The sequence below is a fragment of the Symphalangus syndactylus genome, chromosome 5 (genome assembly GCF_028878055.3).
Source record: "Symphalangus syndactylus isolate Jambi chromosome 5, NHGRI_mSymSyn1-v2.1_pri, whole genome shotgun sequence".
Classification (NCBI taxonomy): Eukaryota; Metazoa; Chordata; class Mammalia; order Primates; family Hylobatidae; genus Symphalangus; species Symphalangus syndactylus.
The window spans coordinates 116,301,785-116,323,215 of record NC_072427.2 but is presented as its reverse complement, the minus strand read 5'-3'; the positions used below and the strand labels follow the sequence as shown (position 1 = coordinate 116,323,215).

Here is a 21,431-nt window from a genome sequence, read left to right as displayed (position 1 = left end):
TGTGGGAGGGACCCAGTGGGAGGTCATTGAATCATAGGGGCAGGTCTTTCCTGTGCTGTTCTCATGATAGTGAATAAGTCTCAGGAGATTTGATGGTTTTAAAAATGAGAGTTTCCCTGCACAAGCTCTCGTCTGCCGCCATGTGAGATGTGCCTTTACCTTCCATCATGATTGTGAGGCCTCCCCAGCCATGTGAAACTGTGAGTACAGTAAATCTCTTTCTTTTGTAAATTGCCCAGTCTTGGGTATGTCTTTATCAGCAGCATGAAAATGGACTAATACAAAATTCAATATTTATCCCTATTATACTCCATACCTTTTTATTGCTGAGTAGTGTGAACATTGAATGAACGTACTTCAGTTTGTTTCCCCACTCATCTAGTAATAAAAGTTAATTATACTATTTAATAGTCTAAACTTGTGTTTCCAGTATGGTAGTCACTTACCATATGTGGCTAAATTGCGATGTGCTGTAAGTATAAGTAAAAATCAGATTTTGAAGAATTCATGTAAAACAGAATGAAGAATGTAAAATATCTCAAAATCTCTTAATATTTTTTGTATTGGTTATATGTTGAAATAATATTTGAATATATTAGGTTAAGTGAAATATGTTATTAAAATTAGTTTTACGTGTTTTACCTTCTTACAGTGGCTACTAGAAATTTTGCAATTACATACGTATTCTGTATTCTATTTCTATTGGTCTAAGAAATATATATAATTGGTCTAAAGGGAAAAAGCTATAGTGTCTAGGGGAACATCCATGTTTTAATTTGTCATGACTTTACCATTTACCGTTATGCACCCAAGCTCTGGTCACATCACTGTTCTAGTCTCACATAATCTTGAAACCTTGGTTATATATTTGATTCTTTTCATGTTCTTGGCCATCATCTCCAATCCTGTGCAATTTTTCTTCCAAATGTTTTTCATTCATCCCTTATTTTCAATTCCCATTTTGTGTCCATTTTCCATTTCTTATCCATTGTATCCTGTACTTTGTCGGTAGATTAATGTTCGCAAAGGGTGACATTGATTATACTTTTCCCTTTGTAGGGGGATAATTTTTTTTCCCTTTGTATGGGGATAATTTTTTGAGTGCCATATGCCAGAAAAAATGCATTTTATAGAAATGGAAACTGAATGGCCAGGCATGGTGGCTCATGCCTGTAATCCCAGCACCTTGGGAGGCCAAGGCAGGCGGATCATGAGGTCAGGAGATCGAGACCATCCTGGCTAACATGGTGAAACCCTGTCTCTACTAAAAATACAAAACAATGCCCTTCTAAGATGGCCAAATAGGAACAGCTCTGGTCTGTAGCTCCCACTGTGATCGACACATAAGACAGGTGATTTCTGCATTTCCAACTGAGGTACCTGGTTCATCTCATTGGGACTGATCGGACAGTGGGTGCAGCCCACAGAGGGCGAACCGAAGCAGAGTGGGGTGTCGCCTCACCCGGGAAGCGCAAGGGGTCGGGGGATTTCTCTTTCCTAGCCAAGGGAAGCCGTGACAGACTGTACCTGGAAAAACGGGACACTTCTGCCCAAATACTGCGCTTTTCCCAAGGTCTTAGCAACAGGCAGACAAGGAGATTCTCTCCCGTGCCTGGCTTGGCGGGTCACACACCCACGGAGCCTTGCTCACTGCTAGTGCAGCAGTCTGAGATCGAACTGCGAGGCAGCAGCCTGGCTGTGGGAGGGGCATCTGCCATTGCTGAGGCTTGAGCAGGTAAACAAAGTGGCCGGGAAGCTTGGACTGGGCGGAGCCCACCGCAGCTCAGCAAGGCCTACTGCCTGTATAGACTCCACCTCTGTGGGCAGGGCATAGCTGAGCAAAAGGCAGCAGACAACTTCTGCAGACTTAAATGTCCCTGTCTGACAGGTCTGAAGGGAGCAGTGGTTCTCCCAGCATGGTGTTTGAGCTCTGAGAATGGACAGACTGCCTCCTCAAGTGGGTCCCTGACCCCCGTGTAGCCTAACTGTGAGACACCTCCCAGTAGGGGCCTACAGACACTTCATGTAAGTGGGTACCCCTCTGGGATGAAGCTTCTGGAGGAAGGATAAGCCACCAATATCTGCTGTTCTGCAATATTTACTGTTCTGCAGCCTCCGCGGGTGATACCCAGGCAAATAGGGTCTGGAGTGGACCTCCAGCAAACTCCAACAGAACTGCAGCTGAGGGACCTGACTGTTAGAGGGAAAACTAATAAACAGAAAGGAACAGGATCAACATCAACAAAAACGACATCTACACCAAAACCCCATCTGTAGGTCACCAACATCAAAGACCAAAGGTAGATAAAACCACAAAGATGGGGAGAAACCAGAGCAGAAAAGCTGAAAATTCTAAAAACCAGAGCACCTCTTCTCCTCCAAAGAATCACAGCTCCTTGCCAGCAACAGAACAAAGCTGCACAGAGAATGACTTTGACGAGTTGACAGAAGTAGGCATCAGAAGGTCGGTAGTAACAAACTTCTCCGAGCTAAAGGAGCATGATGTTTTAACCCATCACAAGGAAGCTAAAAACCTTGAGAAAAGGTTAGACGAATGGCTAACTAGAATAAACAGTGTAGAGAAGACCTTAAAAGACCTGATGGAGCTGAAAACCATGGCACGAAAACTTCGTGATGCATGCACAAGCTTCAATAGCCAATTTGATCAAGTGAAAGAAAGGGTATCAGGGATTGAAGATCTAATTAATGAAATAAAGTGAGAAGACAAGTTTACAGAAAAAAGAGTAAAAAGAAATGAACAAAGCCTTCAAGAAAAACGGGACTATGTCAAGAGACCAAATCTACATTTGATTAGTGTACCTGAAAGTGATGGGGAGAATGGAACCAAGTTGGAAAACACTCTTCAGGATATTTCCCAGGAGAACTTCCCCAACCTAGCAAGACAGCACAACATTCAAATTCAGGAAATACAGAGAACACCACAAAGATACTCCTTGAGAAGAGCAACACCAAGATGCATAACTGTCAGATTCACCAAGGTTGAAATGAAGGAAAAAATGTTAAGGGCAGCCAGAGAGAAAGGTCGGGTTACCCACAAAGGGAAGCCCATCAGACTAACAGCAGATCTCTCGGCAGAAAGCCTACAAACCAGAAGAGAGTGGGGACCGATATTCAACATTCTTAAAGAATTTTCAATCTAGAATTTCATATCTGGCCAAACTAAGCTTCATAAGCGAATGAGAAATAAAATCCTTTACAGACAAGCAAATGCTGAGAGATTTTGTTCACCACCAGGCCTGCCTTACAAGAGCTCCTGAAGAAAGCATTAAACATGGAAAGAAACAACCGGTACCAGCCACTGGAAAAACAGGCCAAATGGCAAAGACCATCAATGAGATGAAGAACCGGCATCAATTAATGGGCAAAATAACCAGCTAACATCATAATGACAGGATCAGATTCACACATAACAATATTAACCTTAAATGTAAATAGGCTAAATGCCCCAGTTAAAAGACACAGACTTGCAAATTGGATAAAGAGTCAAGACCCATCAGTGTGCTGTATTCAGGCGACCCATCTCATGTGCAGAGACACATACAGGCTCAAAATAAAGGGATGGAGGAAGACCTATCAAACAAATTGAAAGCAAAAAAAAGCAGGGGTTGCAATCCTAGTCTCTGATAAAACAGACTTTAAACCAACAAAGATCAAGAGAAAAGGCCATTACATAATGGTAAAGGGATCAATTCAACAAGAAGAGCTAACTATCCTAAATATGTATGTGCCCAGTACAGGAACACCCAGATTCATAAAGCAAGTCCTTAGACACCTACAAAGAGACTTAGACTCCCACACAATAATAATGGGAGACTTTTACATCCCACTGTCAGTATTAGATCAACGAGACAGAAGGTTAACAAGGATACCCAGGACTAGAACTCAGCTCTGCACAAAGCAGACCTAATAGATATCTACAGAACTCTCCACCCCAACAGAATATACATTCTTCTCAGCACCACATCACACTTATTCTAAAATTGATCACAAAATTGGAAGTAAAGCACTCGTCAGCAAATGTAAAAGAACAGAAATCACAACAAACTGTCTCTCAGACCACAGTGCAATCAAAATAGAACTCAAGATTAAGAAACTCACTCAAAACCAAACAACTACATGAAAACAGAACAACCTGCTCCTGAATGACTACTGGGTACATAATGAAATGAAGGCAGAAATAAAGATGTTCTTTGAAACCAATGAGAACAAAGACACAACATACCACAATCTCTGGGACACACTTAAAGCAGTGTGTAGAGGGAAATTTATAGCACTAAATGCCCACATGAGGAAGCAGGAAAGATCTAAAATTGACACCCTAACATCACAATTAAAAGAACTAGAGAAGCAAGAGCAAACAAATTCAAAAGCTAGCAGAAAGCAAGAAATAACTAAGATCAGAGCAGAACTGAAGGAGATAGAGATACGAAAAACTCTTCAAAAAATCAATGAATCCAGGAGCTGGCTTTTTGAATTTTGTCTATCAACAAAATTGGTAGACCGCTAGCAAGACTAATAAAGAAGAAAATAGAGAAGAATCAAATAGACGCAATAAAAAATGATAAAGAGGATATCACCATGGATCCCACAGAAATACAAACTACCATCAGAGAATACTATAAATACCTCTATACAAATAAACTAGAAAATCTAGAAGAAATGGATAAATTCCTTGACACATACACCCTCCCAACACTAAACCAGGAAGAAGTTAAATTTCTGAATAGATCAGTAACAGGCTCTGAAATTGAGGCAATAATTAATAGCCTACCAACCAAAAGAATCCAGAACCAGATGGATTCACAGCCAAATTCTACCAGAGGTACAAAGAGGAGCTGGTACCATTCCTTCTGAAACTATTCCAATCAATAGTAAAAGAGGGAATCCTCCCTAACTCATTTTATGAGGCCAACATCATCCTGATACCAAAGCCTGGCAGAAACACAAGAAAAAGAATTTTAGACCAATATCCTTGATGAACATTGATGCAAAAATCCTCAATAAAATACTGGCAAACCGAATCCAGCAGCACGTCAAAAAGCTTATCGAACAAAATCAAGTCAGCTTCATCCCTGGGAGGCAAGGGTGGTTCAACATACACAAATCAATAAATAAACAGAACCAAAGACAAAAACCACATGATTATCTCAATAGATGCAGATAAGGCCTTCAACAAAATTCAACAGCCTTACATGCTAAAAACTCTCAATAAACTAGGTATTGATGGAACATATCTCAAAATAATAAGAGCTATTTATGACAAACCCACAGCCAATTTCATACTAAATGGGCAAAAACTGGAAGCATTCCATTTGAAAACTGGCACAAGAGAAGGATGCCCTCTCTCACCACTCCTATTCAAGATAGTGTTGGAAGTTCTGGCCAGGGCCATCAGGCAAGAGAAAGCAATAAAGGGTACTCAGTTAGGAAAAGAGGAAGTCAAATTGTCCCTGTTTGCAGATGACATAATTGTATGTTTAGAAAACCCCATCGTCTCAGCCCAAAATCTCCTTAAGCTGATTAGCAGCTTCAGCAAAGTCTCAGGATACAAAATCAATGTGCAAAAATAACAAGCATTCCTATACACCAATAACAGACACACAGCCAAATCATGAGTGAACTCCCTTTCACAATTGCTACAAAGAGAATAAAATACCTAGGAATCCAACTTACAAGGGATGTGAAGGACCTCTTCAAGGAGAACTGCAAACCACTGCTCAATGAAATAAAGGAGGACACAAACAAATGCAAGGACATTCTGTACTCATGGATAGGAAGAATTAATGTTGTGAAAACAGCCTTACTGCCCAAGGTAATTTATAGAATCAATGCCATCCCCATCAAGCTACCAATTACTTTCTTCACAGAATTGGAAGAAACTACTTTAAAGTTCATATGGAACCAAAAAAGAGCCCACATTGCCAAGACAATCCTAAGGCAAAAGAACAAAGCTGGAGGCATCACGCTACCTGACTTCAAACTATCCTACAAGGCTACAGTAACAAAAACAGCATGGTACTGGTACCAAAACAGAGATATAGACCAATGGAACAGAACAGAGGCCTCAAAAATAACACCATACATCTACAACCATCTGATCTTTGACAAACCTGACAAAAACAAGAAATGGGGAAAGGATTCCCTATTTAATAAATGGTGCTGGGAAAACTGGCTAGCCATATGTAGAAAGCTGAAACTGGATCCCTTCCTTACACCTTATATGAAAATTAATTCAAGATGGAATATTAAAGACTTAAATGTTAAATGCAAATTAACCATTAAATTAACCATAAAATCCCTAGAAGAAAACCTAGGCATTACCACTCAGGACATAGACATTGGCAAGGACTTCATGACTGAAACACCAAAAGCAATGGCAACAAAAGCCAAAATAGACAAATGGGATCTAATTAAAGAGCTTCTGCACAACAAAAGAAACTACCATCAGAGTGAACAGGCACCCTACAGAATGGGAGAAAATTTTTGCAATCTACCCATCTGACAAAGGGCTAATATACAGAATCTATAAAGAACTTACACAAATTTACAAGAAGAAAATCAACCCCATCAAAAAGTGGGCAAAGGATGAACAGACACTTCTCAAAAGAAGACATTTATGCAGTCAACAAACATGAAAAAAAACTCATCATCACTGGTCATTAGAGAAATGCAAATCAAAACCACAATGAGATACCATCTCACACCAGTTAGAATGGCAATCATTAAAAAGTCAGGAAACAACAGATGTTGGAGAGGATGTGGAGAAACAGGAACACTTTTACACTGTTGGCAGAGTGTAAATTAGTTCAACCATTGTGGAAGACAGTGTGGCGATTCCTCAAGGATCTAGAACTAGAAATACCATTTGACCCAGCCATCCCATTACTGGGTATATACCCAAAGGATTATAAATCATGCTACTATAAAGACACATGCACGTGTATGTTTATTGTGGCACTATTCACAATAGCAAAGACTTGGAACCAACCCAAATGTCCATCTATGATAGACTGGAATAAGAAAATGTGGCACATATACACCATGGAATACTCTGCAGCCATGTCCCTTTGCAGGGACATGGATGAAGCTGGAAACCATCATTCTCAGCAAACTATCACAAGGACAGAAAACCAAACACCACATGTTCTCACTCATAGGTGGGAATTGAACAGTGAGACCACTTGGACACAGGGTGGGAACATCACACACCAGGGCCTGTCTGGGGCTAGGGAGCTGGGGGAGGGATTGCATTAGGAGAAATACCTAATGTAAATGACGAGTTGATGGGTGCAGCAAATCAACATGATACATGTATACCTATGTATCAAACCTGCACATTGTGCACATGTACCCTAGAACTTAAAGTATATTAATAAAAAAATTTAAAAAAAATACAGAAAAGCCGGGCATGGTGGCGGGTGCCTATATTCTCAGCTACTTGGGAGGCTGAGGCAGGAGAATGGCGTGGCATGAACCCGGGAGGCAGAGCTTGCAGTGAGCCTAGATGTTGCCACTGCGCTCCAGCCTGGGTGACAGAGTGAGACTCCGTCTCAAAAAAAAAAAAAAAAAAAAAACTGAGTTTGATGGTTAAGCAAATTACCCAAGGTTATATATAGGTAGTGGCAGAATAGGATTCAAACTGTGACACCAAAGTCTGTGTTTTTTCAACAAATTATGTCATTCCCGAATCCCCCAAAATTAAATGAACGTAAGTACCATCTATTCCAAAATCTTATCACTGTTTAAGAGTTTAATACTTGAAACTTCTAGTTCACAATGAATGTACTAAGCAGTTATGATATATTGGCTATCTGAAGGCTTTTATAAAAGCTTCCATTAGATCTGAACTTTCCAGTTTGCATCCCTATCTACCCCACCAGATAAGTATAATTCTCATGGGTTATGTAGCCATGAGAACTCAAGATTGAATCATTCTCTGCTAAGTCTCATTTTATATCTCTATACAAACAAATCTCAGTGTACAGTTCACAGAAATGCCAGAGCTTGAGTTTGATGGACTTCCTTTTATAAATCTGCAAAAGCCAAGCATTTTTAAAATTATTACGTGTAACTTAAGCTGCTAATGCTAACAGATGGAGTTTTCTAAAATACAAAAACAGAAAGCATTTTATTTCAGCATTGGATTTTGTTTTTCTGTTAGTGATTTCTTTAAAATCAACTTTGTTGAATAATAACAAATACAATAAAACATACTTGTTTTTAGCTTATAATTCAATAAGTTTTCATAAATTAATATTCTCTCATAACTACTACCATCATCAAGATAACGAAAATTTATATTACCCTCCCAGAATATCCTTTGTACTTCTGCCCCATAAATCTCCAACCTCTAACCATGGCACCAGGCAGGCACTGAGCTATATTTTTTCACTACAAATTAGATTTTCCTTTTTCTAAAATTTCATACAAATCATGAATATGGACTTTTGTATATCTGGCTGTTTTTCTTCAGCATAACATTTTTAAGGTTCATCAATGTTTTACATGTTGTGTGGTTCATTTCCTTGTATTGCTCCATATTATTTATGGACATGCCATATTTTGTTTATCTGATCACCAGTTGATGTGACATTCAGTTTTTTTCTAGTGTGGGCTATTAAAAATCCAGAGTGAATTTCCGTGTACAAGTATTCTGTGTGAACACATGTTTCTGTGTATACCAAATACTTAGGAGTGTAATTTGTGAATTTTATGGAAAGTGTATGCTTAACTTTTTAAGAAACTGCTAAACTGTGTTCCACAGTGATTGTACCATTTTACATTCCCACTAGCAATATAGGAGAATTAGAGTTACTCTGTATCATCACCAACACTTGGGATTATTATCTTTTTATTTTAGCCATTCTAGAGGAGAAGTAGTATCTCATTGTGGTTTAATTTGTATTTCCTTTATAACTATGGATATTGAACATCTTTTCATGTGTTTATTGGCCATTCATATATCCTCTTTTGTGATGTATTTGTTCAAATTTTTTGCCCATTCAAAAATACTAAGTTGCAAATTCTTTGTTTCCCTGTGTAATTCCTTTATTAGAAGAATATATATTTTGAATAGTTTCTCTCAATCTGACTTGGCTTTATTTTCTCAACAGTGTGTTTCAAAAGATAGCAGTTTTAAATTTTGATGAATTACAAAATATTATTTTTTTGTGACTTTTGCTTTTTTACCCAAAATATTACTTTCTTGTGGTTTGTGCTTTTTTTCCCATTCTGTCCAAGAAATCTTTATCCACTCCAAAGTCATGAGAGTTTTCTCCTGATTTCTTCTAGAAGTGTTAGTGTGTGTGTGTGTGTGTGTGTGTGTATCTCAAAATCATATATAAATTGACCTGTAATCTATTTCAAGTTCATTTTGTGTGTGATAGGGTCAGGGTTCACTTTTTTCCATATGGATAATACAGTTCTTTCCCCATTTGCTTACCATGGCACTAGTGAAGGAAATGAATTGGCTGTATTTATGTATGGGTCTTCTTTGAACTATTCTGTTATATTGGTATATACATTTGATATAATTCATTAGGAAAGCCATGTGCACTGGAGTTTTCTTTTGGAAGGATTTCAATTACCAATTCAGTTTATTTAGTGGATACAAGTCTATTCTGATTTTCTGCTACTATTTGAGTCAGCTTTGCTAATTTATGTTTTTCGTGGTATTTGTCCACTTCATCTAAGTCAGATTTACTGACATAAATTTTTCCATAATATTTTTTATTATGTTTATTATATTTATAATACCTGTATGATGTGTAATAATGGCCCCTCTTTCATTTCTGATACTGATAATTTGTCTGTCATTTATTCTTAATCAGTCCTACTTTAAATGTATTTACAAATCTCAGGTATAATGCATTTTCTACCCTCACTTTCTGAGAAGTCAATTCCGTCTCCCACTTTTGGAGATGATTATTAAACAGTTGGTCTTTTTTCCTCAACTTTCCAACACCCCTTCCAACCTCCTTCTTCTTGGCTCATGACTTTGCTTCCTTTTTCATTAAGGAAACAGAATCAAAAGATAACTTTATCATCCTTTCACTAAATTTACAACCTCGCTGCCTCTATACCACTCCCCACTCCAGTTACAGTGAATTAGTACCTCTTCTGTCTAAAGCTGACCCCTGCACTTGTGCACTGGATTCCATATACTCTCTTCTACCCAAGGACTTTGCACTGGCAATTGTCCTTCCTCTTGTAAAATCAAATTTACTCTTATCAGATTATACTCATTAGTGTACAGACATTTCATAGAATCATTCATATATTTATTTTAAAACTTCTTTAGATCTTACATCTACCTCCAGTCCTATATCATTGCTCCCCTTTATAGTGAAGCTTCCCAAAATTGTTTATACTCAGTGTCTCTATACCTCATGTGCCATTTTCTCCTGAAAATACTTTGCTTAGGCTTCCATCTCTACCCTGCCATTGAAACTATCTTAAAAAGGTCACCAATAATCCACATTGTAGTTGTGGTCCATTGTACTTGGTCAGTTATTCCTCACTTGAATTTATATCTCAGCAATATTTGAAATAGTTGATTAATCCTTCCTTGAAACACTATTAATTTGGCTTCTGGAGCACCACAATCATGATTCTCCCTCATTTTCCTGGCCTTACGTAGTAGAGTGCCCAAGTCTCTTCTCTGTCTATATCTAATCCTTAGATGATCTCATCCAGTTGCATGGCTTTATATACCATCTGTATATACGTTGATCATCCTCACATTTCTATGTCTTGCCCTTACCTCTTCCTTTCTGCCCACTTGATATCACTATTGTGTTAAACTTCACATGTCCTAAAGGAAGCTCTTGCTTCCCTGCCCTCAGCAAACCTGCTTCTCTTCCTTCTCCCTCTCTTAGTAAAAGGCATCACCCAATTGTTCAGTCTAAAATTGAAGAGTCATCTTGATCTGTTTTCCTATATCCAGATCCAGCTCACCAACAAGTCCTGTCAATTCTGTCTTCAAAATACATAGAATAAACCACTTCTCAAAACATTCATTACGTCTACCCAAGCCCAAGCCACTGTCTTTTATTTAAACTATTATAATAACCTCCTAGATTGGCAATACCACAGTGGCCCGAGTAATCCTCATAAAATTTAAGTCAGAGCCGGGCACAGTGGCTTACACTTGTAATCCCAGTACTTTGGGATGCCAAGGCGGGCAGATCACAAGGTCAGGAGATTGAGACCATCCTGGCTAACATGGTGAAACCCCATCTCTACTAAAAATAGAAAAAAATTAGCCGGCGTGGTGGTGGGTGCCTGTAGTCCCAGCTACTCGGGAGGCTGAGGCAGGAGAATGGCGTGAACCCGGAAGGCGGAGCTTGCAGTGAGCCGAGACTGCACCACTGCACTCCAGCCTGAGCCACAGGGCAAGACTCCGTCTCAGGAAAAAAAAAAAAAATTAAGTCAGATCATCACACACATACACATATGCATACACATTTAAAATCCTCCAAAGGCTTCCCATGTCACTCAGAATAAAATCCAGATTTATAAGTAAAGCTTACAAGGTTCACCTAGGCTTGTCCTGCCCACTTCTCTTATCAAAACCTAACACTGTGCCTATGTCACTCGGCTGAAACCACACTGACCTTCTAGGTGATTTTTGAATATATAAAGTGCATTCCTACTACAGGATCTTTGTCTTCATTGTTCTTATTATCTGGAATTCTTTCCCAAGATCTTTATTTGATTATTTTATTTTTTTAGAGAGAGGATCTCACTCTGTTGCTCAGGCTGGAGTAGAGTGGTGCAATCATGGCTTACTATAGCCTTGGCCTCCTCAGCTCAAGCAATCCTTCTGCCTCAGCCTTCCAAGCAGCTAGGACCACATACATATGCCACAATGTCCAGCTAATTTTTAAATTTTTTTGTAGAGACAAAGGCTCCCTATGTTGCCTAGACTGGTCTCGAACTCCTGGGTTCATCTTCCCACATTGGCCTCCCAAAGTGCTAGGACTACAGGCGTGAGCCACCGTGCCTGGCCTCCCCAAGATTTTTACTTAAATCATTACCTCACTTCATTTGGAAGACTTCCCTGACCACTTTATTTTAAATAGTTTTACCCTTCCCTCATTGTTCTGTTCCTTTACCCTTTTTTTCTTGATAGTCCTTAACACTACCAGATATTACATATGTGTATGTGTATATATGTGTTCATCTTCTGTCTCTTCCTCTAGAATGCAAACGTAATGAGAGGAGGAACTTTGGTTAATTTGTGTGCCCATCATATAGAATAGTATCCTGCATGTAGTAAGTGCTTGATAAATGTGTTGAATAAATGAATGAAACCTATTAGGTATAGATAATATTACTTACAATTTCAGATATGGAAATGAGTCTACCACAGCTGGCAGGTTTTCTGACTCCAAGTCCATTCTTTTCTACCTTAGCCACTTGTTTCTGAAACCTTATCTGATTATTTATCCACATCTGATTATTTCTTACCTGAATTTCTGCGGTGCTTCGTGTTATTCCCAGAGCATTTACTACATTTTGTCTTCTGCTGTGGCTGATGCATGCCGCTCTCTTTTCTTACTCTCCCCCAGTGCCTTTTATGAATGCTTTAATAATCATGAGAGAGTGGTACATCATTTCCTCTTGAAGCTCACAGTATTTGAATTTTAATGTTAAATTTGATTTTCTTAGGTTTTTTTTTTTTTAAAAAAACCTAATGTGCAACTCAGGACTTCAGATTTTTCGTGAAATTTTTGTCTAGCAACATGTAACTCCTTAAATTTTTATAACAGTAGAAATTTGTTTAGTGGATTTACTCATATAGAAAAACTTTATTTCCTACTTTACTATTCTTGTGGCTATCATTTTTTCCCCACACCTCCCAAGAAGAGGGCAGTATTGATTCAGGGATAGGGGACATCATGTGGTACAGGATGGTTTTCATTTTTCTGTGAAATAGGTTACAAAGTCATCAGCAGGCAAGAGGGGAAAGATTCACTTCTATATTCTTAAGAAGGAAGACTGAAATGAGGCAGCAAGAAATGTGGACTTTGTAGCTAATGAGAATCTTTGCTTTTTCTATGTGAACAGTGAGATAAATCAAGCTAGCTCTTCCTGTAGCTACCACCCACAAAGCTGTGAAGAAGGCTGTGATAGCAGATGGTATCCATACACAGTTTGATTTGTTTAGAAACCTACATAAAGAGCAGCATGTGTTTTGTTTTGTTTTTCCCCTTAATTACTCAGAGCCAGGGAGACCAGTTTTTAAATAAAATGTAGTGATATAGCCAGGAAAAAATTATAAAAGAATATAGACAACTGTATTTTTAACTTCATCATTTCAACTCTATAATATTTATTGAGTATCTGCTCAATTTATTTAGTAAGACTCTGGACTAGGCCTTACTTTATAGGGGATATAAAGAAGAGTGGGTTTAGTATTACAAAATAAGTTCAGTTTAACTAACATGTGTGTTAGTGTCTTTTATATCCCACTGAAGTGCTGAGTATACAGAAATTAAGACCGTTCTTTTTTTCAACGAGCTTAAACTATAGTGGGAGAAATAAAGTTAAGGGATAGTTTCAGTACCACACAGCAGATATGATGATAAATGTGTCTCAAGGTGCTATACAAGCTTTGAAGAGGGTACTTAATATAATCTGGGTGGATAATAAGGATTAGAAAGGAAATATGTCCTGGGAGAGCTAAGGCCCTAGAGTACAAACCTAGCTGAGTCAGTAGGTGCTAGCTATGTGAAAATGAGTGGGCAGCAGAGATCAGGGCAGGAGGAAGAGCACAGGCAAAGACTGAGGCAGGAAACACCATGGCTGTTTGGGAGAGATCCAATTACTGCTGGTATTACTGAAAGTAACATCTTTGGCAGGAGATAAGGCTGGTTGACAGGGGAAAGATTATGGTGGAGTTCAGAGTTTATCCTCTACGTTCATGTTTCTTCAGGTGTTGGCCTGTTGACTCTCTGCAACAGAATATCGTAGGATGTTTGCAGAAATATAAGACTAAACTTGCCCCAGGATGTGGAAAATAATCTATAAGGTCTGTTGTTTGTACTCAGAATTGGGATTTTCCTATAGGGCTATATAGAATGTTGTGCATTTAATGAATATATTCTTTTTTTTTTTTTTCTTTTTTTTGAGACGGAGTCTCGCTCTGTCGCCCAGGCTGGAGTGCAGTGGCGCAATCTCAGCTCACTGTAAGCTCCGCCTCCCGGGTTCACACCATTCTCCTGCCTCAGCCTCTCCGAGTAGCTGGGACTACAGGCGCCTGCCACCACGCCCGGCTAATTTTTTGTATTTTTAGTAGAGACGGGGTTTCACCGTGGTCTCGATCTCCTGACCTCGTGATCCGCCCGCCTCGGCCTCCCAAAGTGCTGGGATTACAAGCGTGAGCCACCGCGCCCGGCCGCATTTAATGAATATATTCTTAAATGATTTACTTTGTCAGATATACAGAAAAACAGTGGAGAGTTTCTCTTAAGATTGGTCTTTTTGGGAGGTTCCCAAAAGAAGAAATACAGTTATAATGAGTTGTTTATAAAATAGAGGACAGGTATACTGTGCCTTGAGTCAATAAAGAGAGACAAAATCCCAAACAAAAAGTAATTTGAAAGCCCAGTTCACAACTACATTTTTTAGGATATATTTCTCTAATACCAATTTGGGGCAAGAATTCCTTGAGACCTCTAACACTTAGTGTTCAGCCTCTAGCCCCAAGCCTGTGTTTGTGTGTGTGTGTGTGTGTGTGTGTGTGTGTAAAGTTTGAGAGAAAGCAAGGAATATGGATATGGAAGATACTACAAAATGATAAAGGGGGAACCTATGACATATTTATAAATGTTCTATAATCTTTTTTACTATACAGGAATTAGAAAATAAAAGAAGACTGCAAAAACAGGCTGCAAGTAGTCAAAGTGCCACAGAGGTTCGCTTGAATAGAGCTCTAGAAGAAGCAGTAAAGTATAAACTGGAGTTAAGTAAATTAAGGCAAAATAACAAGGTATGGAAAAATTGAATAACTTTTTAGTGATCCCTTTTGGTAACAACTTCTTTTATGAACATGTCAAAAACAATACTTAAATTATAATTCTTGATGTCATGCTGAACATTTTTCAGAAGAAATATATTCATTAGCAGTATACACATTTCTAACATGTTAGGATGTATGCTTGTCTATCGCCATTATTGGGTGATGGCACAACTCTTTGGAAGATGGATTTCTTCAACCAGTTTTATCAGGTGCCCATATTATATGTCAGACACTTTTCTAAGCTAAACTCTCAATAAATTAGGTATTGATGGGATGTATCTCAAAATAATAAGAGCTATCTATGACAAACCCACAGCCAATATCATACTGAATGGGCAAAAACTGGAAGCATTCCCTTTGAAAACTGGCACAAGACAGTGATGCCCTCTCTCACCACTCCTATTCAACATAGTGTTGGAAGTTCTGGCCAGGGCAATTAGGCAGGAGAAGGAAATAAAGGGTATTCAATTAGGAAAAGAGGAAGTCAAATTGTCCCTGTTTGCAGATGACATGATTGTATATCTAGAAAACCCCATTGTCTCAGCCCAAAATCTCCTTAAGCTGATGAGCAACTTCAGCAAAGTCTCAGGATACAAAATCAATGTACAAATATCACAAGCATTCTTATACACCAATAACAGACAGAGAGCCAAATCATGAGTGAACTCCCATTAACAATTGCTTCAAAGAGAATAAAATACCTAGGAATCCAACTTACAAGGGATGTGAAGGACCTCTTCAAGGAGAACTACAAACCACTGCTCAATGAAACAAAAGAGGATACAAACAAATGGAAGAACATTCCATGCTCATGGGTTGGAAGAATCACTATCGTGAAAATGGCCATACTGCCCAAGGTAATGTATAGATTCAATGCCATCCCCATCAAGCTACCAATGACTTTCTCCACAGAATTGGAAAAAACTACTTTAAAGTTCATATGGAACCAAAAAAGAGCCCGCATCGCCAAGTCAATCCTCAGCCAAAAGAACAAAGCTGGAGGCATCACGCTACCTGACTTCAAACTATACTACAAGGCTACAGTAACCAAAAGAGCATGGTACTGGTACCAAAACAGAGATATAGGCCAATGGAACAGAACAGAGCCCTCAGAAATAACGCCGCATATCTCCAACTATCTGATCTTTGACAAACCTGACAAAAACAAGCAATGGGGAAAGGATTCCCTATTTAATAAATGGTGCTGGGAAAACTGGCTAGCCATATGTAGAAAGCTGAAACTGGATCCCTTCCTTACACCTTATACAAAAATTAATTCAAGATGGATTAAAGACTTACACGTTAGACCTAAAACCATAAAAACCCTAGAAGAAAACCTAGGCATTACCATTCAGGACATAGGCATGGGCAAGGACTTCATGTCTGAAACACCAAAAGCAGTGGCAACAAAAGCCAAAATTGAGAAATGGGATCTAATTAAACTAAAGAGCTTCTGCACAGCAAAAGAAACTACCATCAGAGTGAACAGGCAACCTACAAAATGGGAGAAAATTTTTGCAACCTACTCATCTGACAAAGGGCTAATATCCAGCATCTACAATGAAGTCAAACAAATTTACAAGAAAAAAACAACCCCATCAAAAAGTGGGCAAAGGACATGAACAGACACTTCTCAAAAGAAGACATTTATGCAGCCAAAAAACACATGAAAAAAGGCTCATCATCACTGGCCATCAGAGAAATGCAAATCAAAACCACAATGAGATACCATCTCACACCAGTTAGAATGGCCATCATTAAAAACTCAGGAAACAACAGGTGCTGGAGAGGATGTGGAGAAATAGGAACACTTTTACACTGTTGGTGGGACTGTAAACTAGTTCAACCATTGTGGAAGTCAGTGTGGCGATTCCTCAGGGATCCAGAACTAGAAATACGACCCAGCCATCCCATTACTGGGTGTATACCCAAAGGACTATAAATCATGCTGCTATAAAGACACATGGACACGTATGTTTATTGCGGCACTATTCACAATAGCAAAGACTTGGAACCAACCCAAATGTCCAACAATGATAGACTGGATTAAGAAAATGTGGCACATATACACCATGGAATACTATGCAGCCATAAAAAATGATGAGTTCATGTCCTTTGTAGGGACATGGATGAAACTGGAAATCATCATTCTCAGTAAACTATCGCAAGGTCAAAAAACCAAACACTGCACGTTCTCACTCATAGGTGGGAATTGAACAATGAGAACACATGGACACAGGAAGGGGAACATCACACCCCGGGGACTGTTCTGGGGTGGGGGGAGGGGGTGGGATAGCATTAGGAGATACATCTAATGCTAAATGACGAGTTAATGGGTGCAGCACACCAACATGGCACATGGATACATATGAAACAAACCTGCACATTGTGTACATGTACCCTAAAACTTAAAGTAAAATTAAAAAAAGTTGTTTAAAAAAAGTATCTTTTGTATCTCAAGTCTTTTATTCTTCTCTGAACCTCAGTTTTCTAATATATAAAGTAAGGGTCTATTTTACAGGGCAGTGGTTCTCAAACTTGAGCACGTATCAGAATCTCTGGGAGGGCTTGTTAAATCAGACTGGGTCCCATCCCCAGAATTTCTGATTTAACAGGTCTGGAGTGAAGCCTGAGAATTTGCAGTTTTAACAAGGTCCCAGGTAAATTATTGTAAGGATCACCATAACTCCAGTGCCTAGCCAATGCGTGGCATAGAATTATTCAGTGCCTTACATATCTGTTGAATAAATGAAAGTTCAAATACCAATGTTCATGAAAGCCCTTTGTACATTCTATAAATATTGGTTACTTTTTGGTTCTGTATTGACCTGAAAGGGTAATAAGTGATAATCCATTGGACTCTATTTAATAATTAAAACAATATTTAATAATTTAACAATGACTTGGATAATGAAATTAGAAACCACTTTCATTATATATACAGATAATACATTTTGGATTAAGTTAGTAACACTTAACAGGAATAGACTGAAAGTGACCTTGATACATCCTCTAACATGTTTGAGAGGCAAATATGTGGCATAGTGATTACAGAGTTTTTTTTTTTAATGGTAGAGTCAGAATTTATTATTATTATTATTATTTTTATTATTATTATTATACTTTAAGTTTTAGGGTACATGTGCACAATGTGCAGGTTACATACGTATCCATGTGCCATGTTGGTGTGCTGCACCCATTAACTTGTCTTTTAGCATTAGGTATATCTCCTAATGCCATCCCTCCCCCTTCCCCCCACTGCACAACAGTCCCCAGAGTGTGATGTTCCCCTTCCTGTGTCCACGTGTTCTCATTGTTCAATTCCCACCTATGAGTGAGAACATGCGATGTTTGGTTTTTTGTCCTTGTGATAGTTTACTGAGAATGATGATTTCCAGTTTCATCCATGTCCCTACAAAGGACATGAACTCATCATTTTTTATGGCTGCATAGTATTCCATGGTGTATATGTGCCACATTTTCTTAATCCAGTCTGTCATTGTTGGACATTTGGGTTGGTTCCAAGTCTTTGCTATTGTGCATAGTGCCACAGTGAACATACGTGTGCATGTGTCTTTACAGCAGCATGATTTATGGTCCTTTGGGTATATACCCAGTAATGGGATGGCTGGGTCAAATGGTATTTCTAGTTCTAGATCCCTGAGGAATCACCACACTGACTTCCACAATGGTTGAACTAGTTTACAGTCCCACCGACAGTGTAAAAGTGTTCCTGTTTCTCCACATCCTCTCCAGCACCTGTTGTTTCCTGACTTTTTAATGATGGCCATTCTAACTAGTGTGAGATGGTATCTGATTGTGGTTTTGATTTGCATTTCTCTGATGGCCAGTGATGATGAGCATTTTTTCATGTGTTTTTTTGGCTGCATAAATGTCTTCTTTTGAGAAGTGTCTGCTCATGTCCTTTGCCCACTTTTTGATGGGGTTGTTTGTTTTTTTCTTGTAAATTTGTTTGAGTTCATTGTAGATGCTGGGTATTAGCCCTTTGTCAGATGAGTAGGTTGCAAAAATTTTCTCCCATTCTGTAGGTTGCCTGTTCACTCTGATGGTAGTTTCTTTTGCTGTGCAGAAGCTCTTTAGTTTAATTAGATCCCATTTGTCAAATTTGGCTTTTGTTGCCATTGCTTTCGGTGTTTTAGACACGAAGTACTTGCCCAGGCCTATGTCCGGAATGGTAATGCCTAGGTTTTCTTCTAGGGTTTTTATGGTTTTAGGTCTAACGTGTAAGTCTTTAATCCATCTTGAATTAATTTTTGTATAAGGTGTAAGGAAGGGATCCAGTTTCAGCTTTCTACATATGGCTAGCCAGTTTTCCCAGCACCATTTATTAAATGGGGAATCCTTTCCCCATTGCTTGTTTTTGTCAGGTTTGTCAAAGATCAGATAGTTGTAGACATGTGGCATTATTTCTGAGGGCTCTGTTCTGTTCCATTGATCTATGTCTCTGTTTTGGTACCAGTACCATGCTGTTTTGGTTACTGTAGTCTTGTAGTATAGTTTGAAGTCAGGTAGCGTGATGCCTCCAGCTTTGTTCTTTTGGCTTAGGATTGACTTGGCGATGTGGGCTCTTTTTTGGTTCCATATGAACTTTAAAGTAGTTTTTTCCAATTCTGTGAAGAAAGTCAATGGTAGCTTGATGGGGATGGCATTGAATCTATAAATTACCTTGGGCAGTATGGCCATTTTCACGAAATTGATTCTTCCAACCCATGAGCATGGAATGTTCTTCCATTTGTTTGTATCCTTTTATTTCACTGAGCAGTGGTTTGTAGTTCTCCTTGAAGAGTTCCTTCACATCCCTTGTAAGTTGGATTCCTAGGTATTTTATTCTCTTTGAAGCAACTGTGAATGGGAGTTCACTCATGATTTGGCTCTCTGTTTGTCTGTGATTGGTGTACAAGACTGCTTGTGATTTTTGTACATTGATTTTGTATCCTGAGACTTTGCTGAAGTTGCTTATCAGCTTGAGGAGATTTTGGGCTGAGACAATGGGGTTTTCTAGATATACAATCATGTCATCTGCAAACAGGGACAGTTTGACTTCCTCTTTTCCTAATTGAATACCCTTTATTTCTTTCTCCTGCCTGATTGCCCTGGCCAAAACTTCCAACACTATGTTGAATAGGAGTGGTGAGAGAGGGCATTGCTGTCTTGTGCCAGTTTTCAAAGGGATTCCTTCCAGTTTTTGCCCATTCAGTATGATATTGGCTGTGGGTTTGTCATAGATAGCTCTTATTATTTTGAGATACGTCCCATCAATACCTAACTTATTGAGAGTTTTTAGCATGAAGGGTTGTTGAATTTTGTCAAAGGCCTTTTCTGCATCTATTGAGATAATCATGTGGTTTTTGTCTTTGGTTCTGTTTATGTGCTGGATTACATTTATTGATTTGCATATATTGAACCAGCCTTGCATCCTAGGGATGAAGCCCACTTGATCATGGTGGATAAGCTTTTTGATGTGCTGCTGGATTCGGTTTGCCAGTATTTTATTGAGAATTTTTGCATCAATGTTCATCAAGGATATTGGTGTGAAATTCTCTTTTTTTGGTTGTGTCTCTGCCAGGCTTTGGTATCAGGATGATGCTGGCCTCATAAAATGTGTTAGGGAGGATTCCCTCTTTTTCTATTGATTGGAATAGTTTCAGAAGGAACGGTACCAGTTCCTCCTTGTACCTCTGGTAGAATTCGGCTGTGAATCCATCAGGTCCTGGACCCTTTGTGGTTGGTAGGCTATTGATTATTGCCACAATTTCAGAGCCTGTTATTGGTCTATTCAGAGATTCAACTTCTTCCTGGTTTAGTCTTGGGAGGGTGTCTTTGTTGAGGAATTTATCCATTTCTTCTAGATTTTCTAGTTTATTTGCATAGAGGTGTTTGTAGTGTTCTCTGATGGTAGATTGTATTTCTGTGCGATCAGTGGTGATATCCCCTTTATCATTTTGTATTGCGTCTATTTGATTCTTCTCTCTTTTCTTCTTTATGAGTCTTGGTAGCAGTCTATCAGTTTTGTTCATCTTTTCAAAAAACCAGCTCCTGGATTCATTAATTTTTTGAAGGGTTTTTTTGTGTCTCTATTTCCTTCAGTTCTGCTCTGATTTTAGTTATTTCTTGCCTTCTGCTAGCTTTTAAATGTGTTTGCTCTTGCTTTTCTAGTTCTTTTAATTGTGATGTTAGGGTGTCAACTTTGGATCTTTCCTGCTTTCCCTTGTGGGCATTTAGTGCTATAAATTTCCCTCTACATACTGCTTTGAACGTGTCCCAGAGATTCTGGTATGTTGTGTCTTTGTTCTCATTGGTTTCAAAGAACATCTTTATTTCTGCCTTCATTTCATTATGTACCCAGTAGTCATTCAGGAGCAGG

General features: G+C 38.8%; 1 protein-coding gene across 15 annotated transcripts in view; it reads left to right on the top strand.

The window, feature by feature from the left end:
* The window catches only part of TEX9 (testis expressed 9), a 190,118-nt gene that overhangs the window by 153,494 nt on the left and 15,193 nt on the right, over nt 1-21,431 (top strand). For 14 of the 15 annotated variants that reach the window (XM_063639430.1, XM_063639424.1, XM_055279278.2 and 11 more), the window contains one exon: nt 14,882-15,016. The exons of the other annotated variant lie outside the window; for it this stretch is intronic. In XM_063639430.1, the coding sequence (XP_063495500.1) occupies nt 14,882-15,016 (135 nt within the window). The remainder of the gene's footprint in view (nt 1-14,881; nt 15,017-21,431) is intronic. 15 annotated transcript variants of the gene reach the window in all.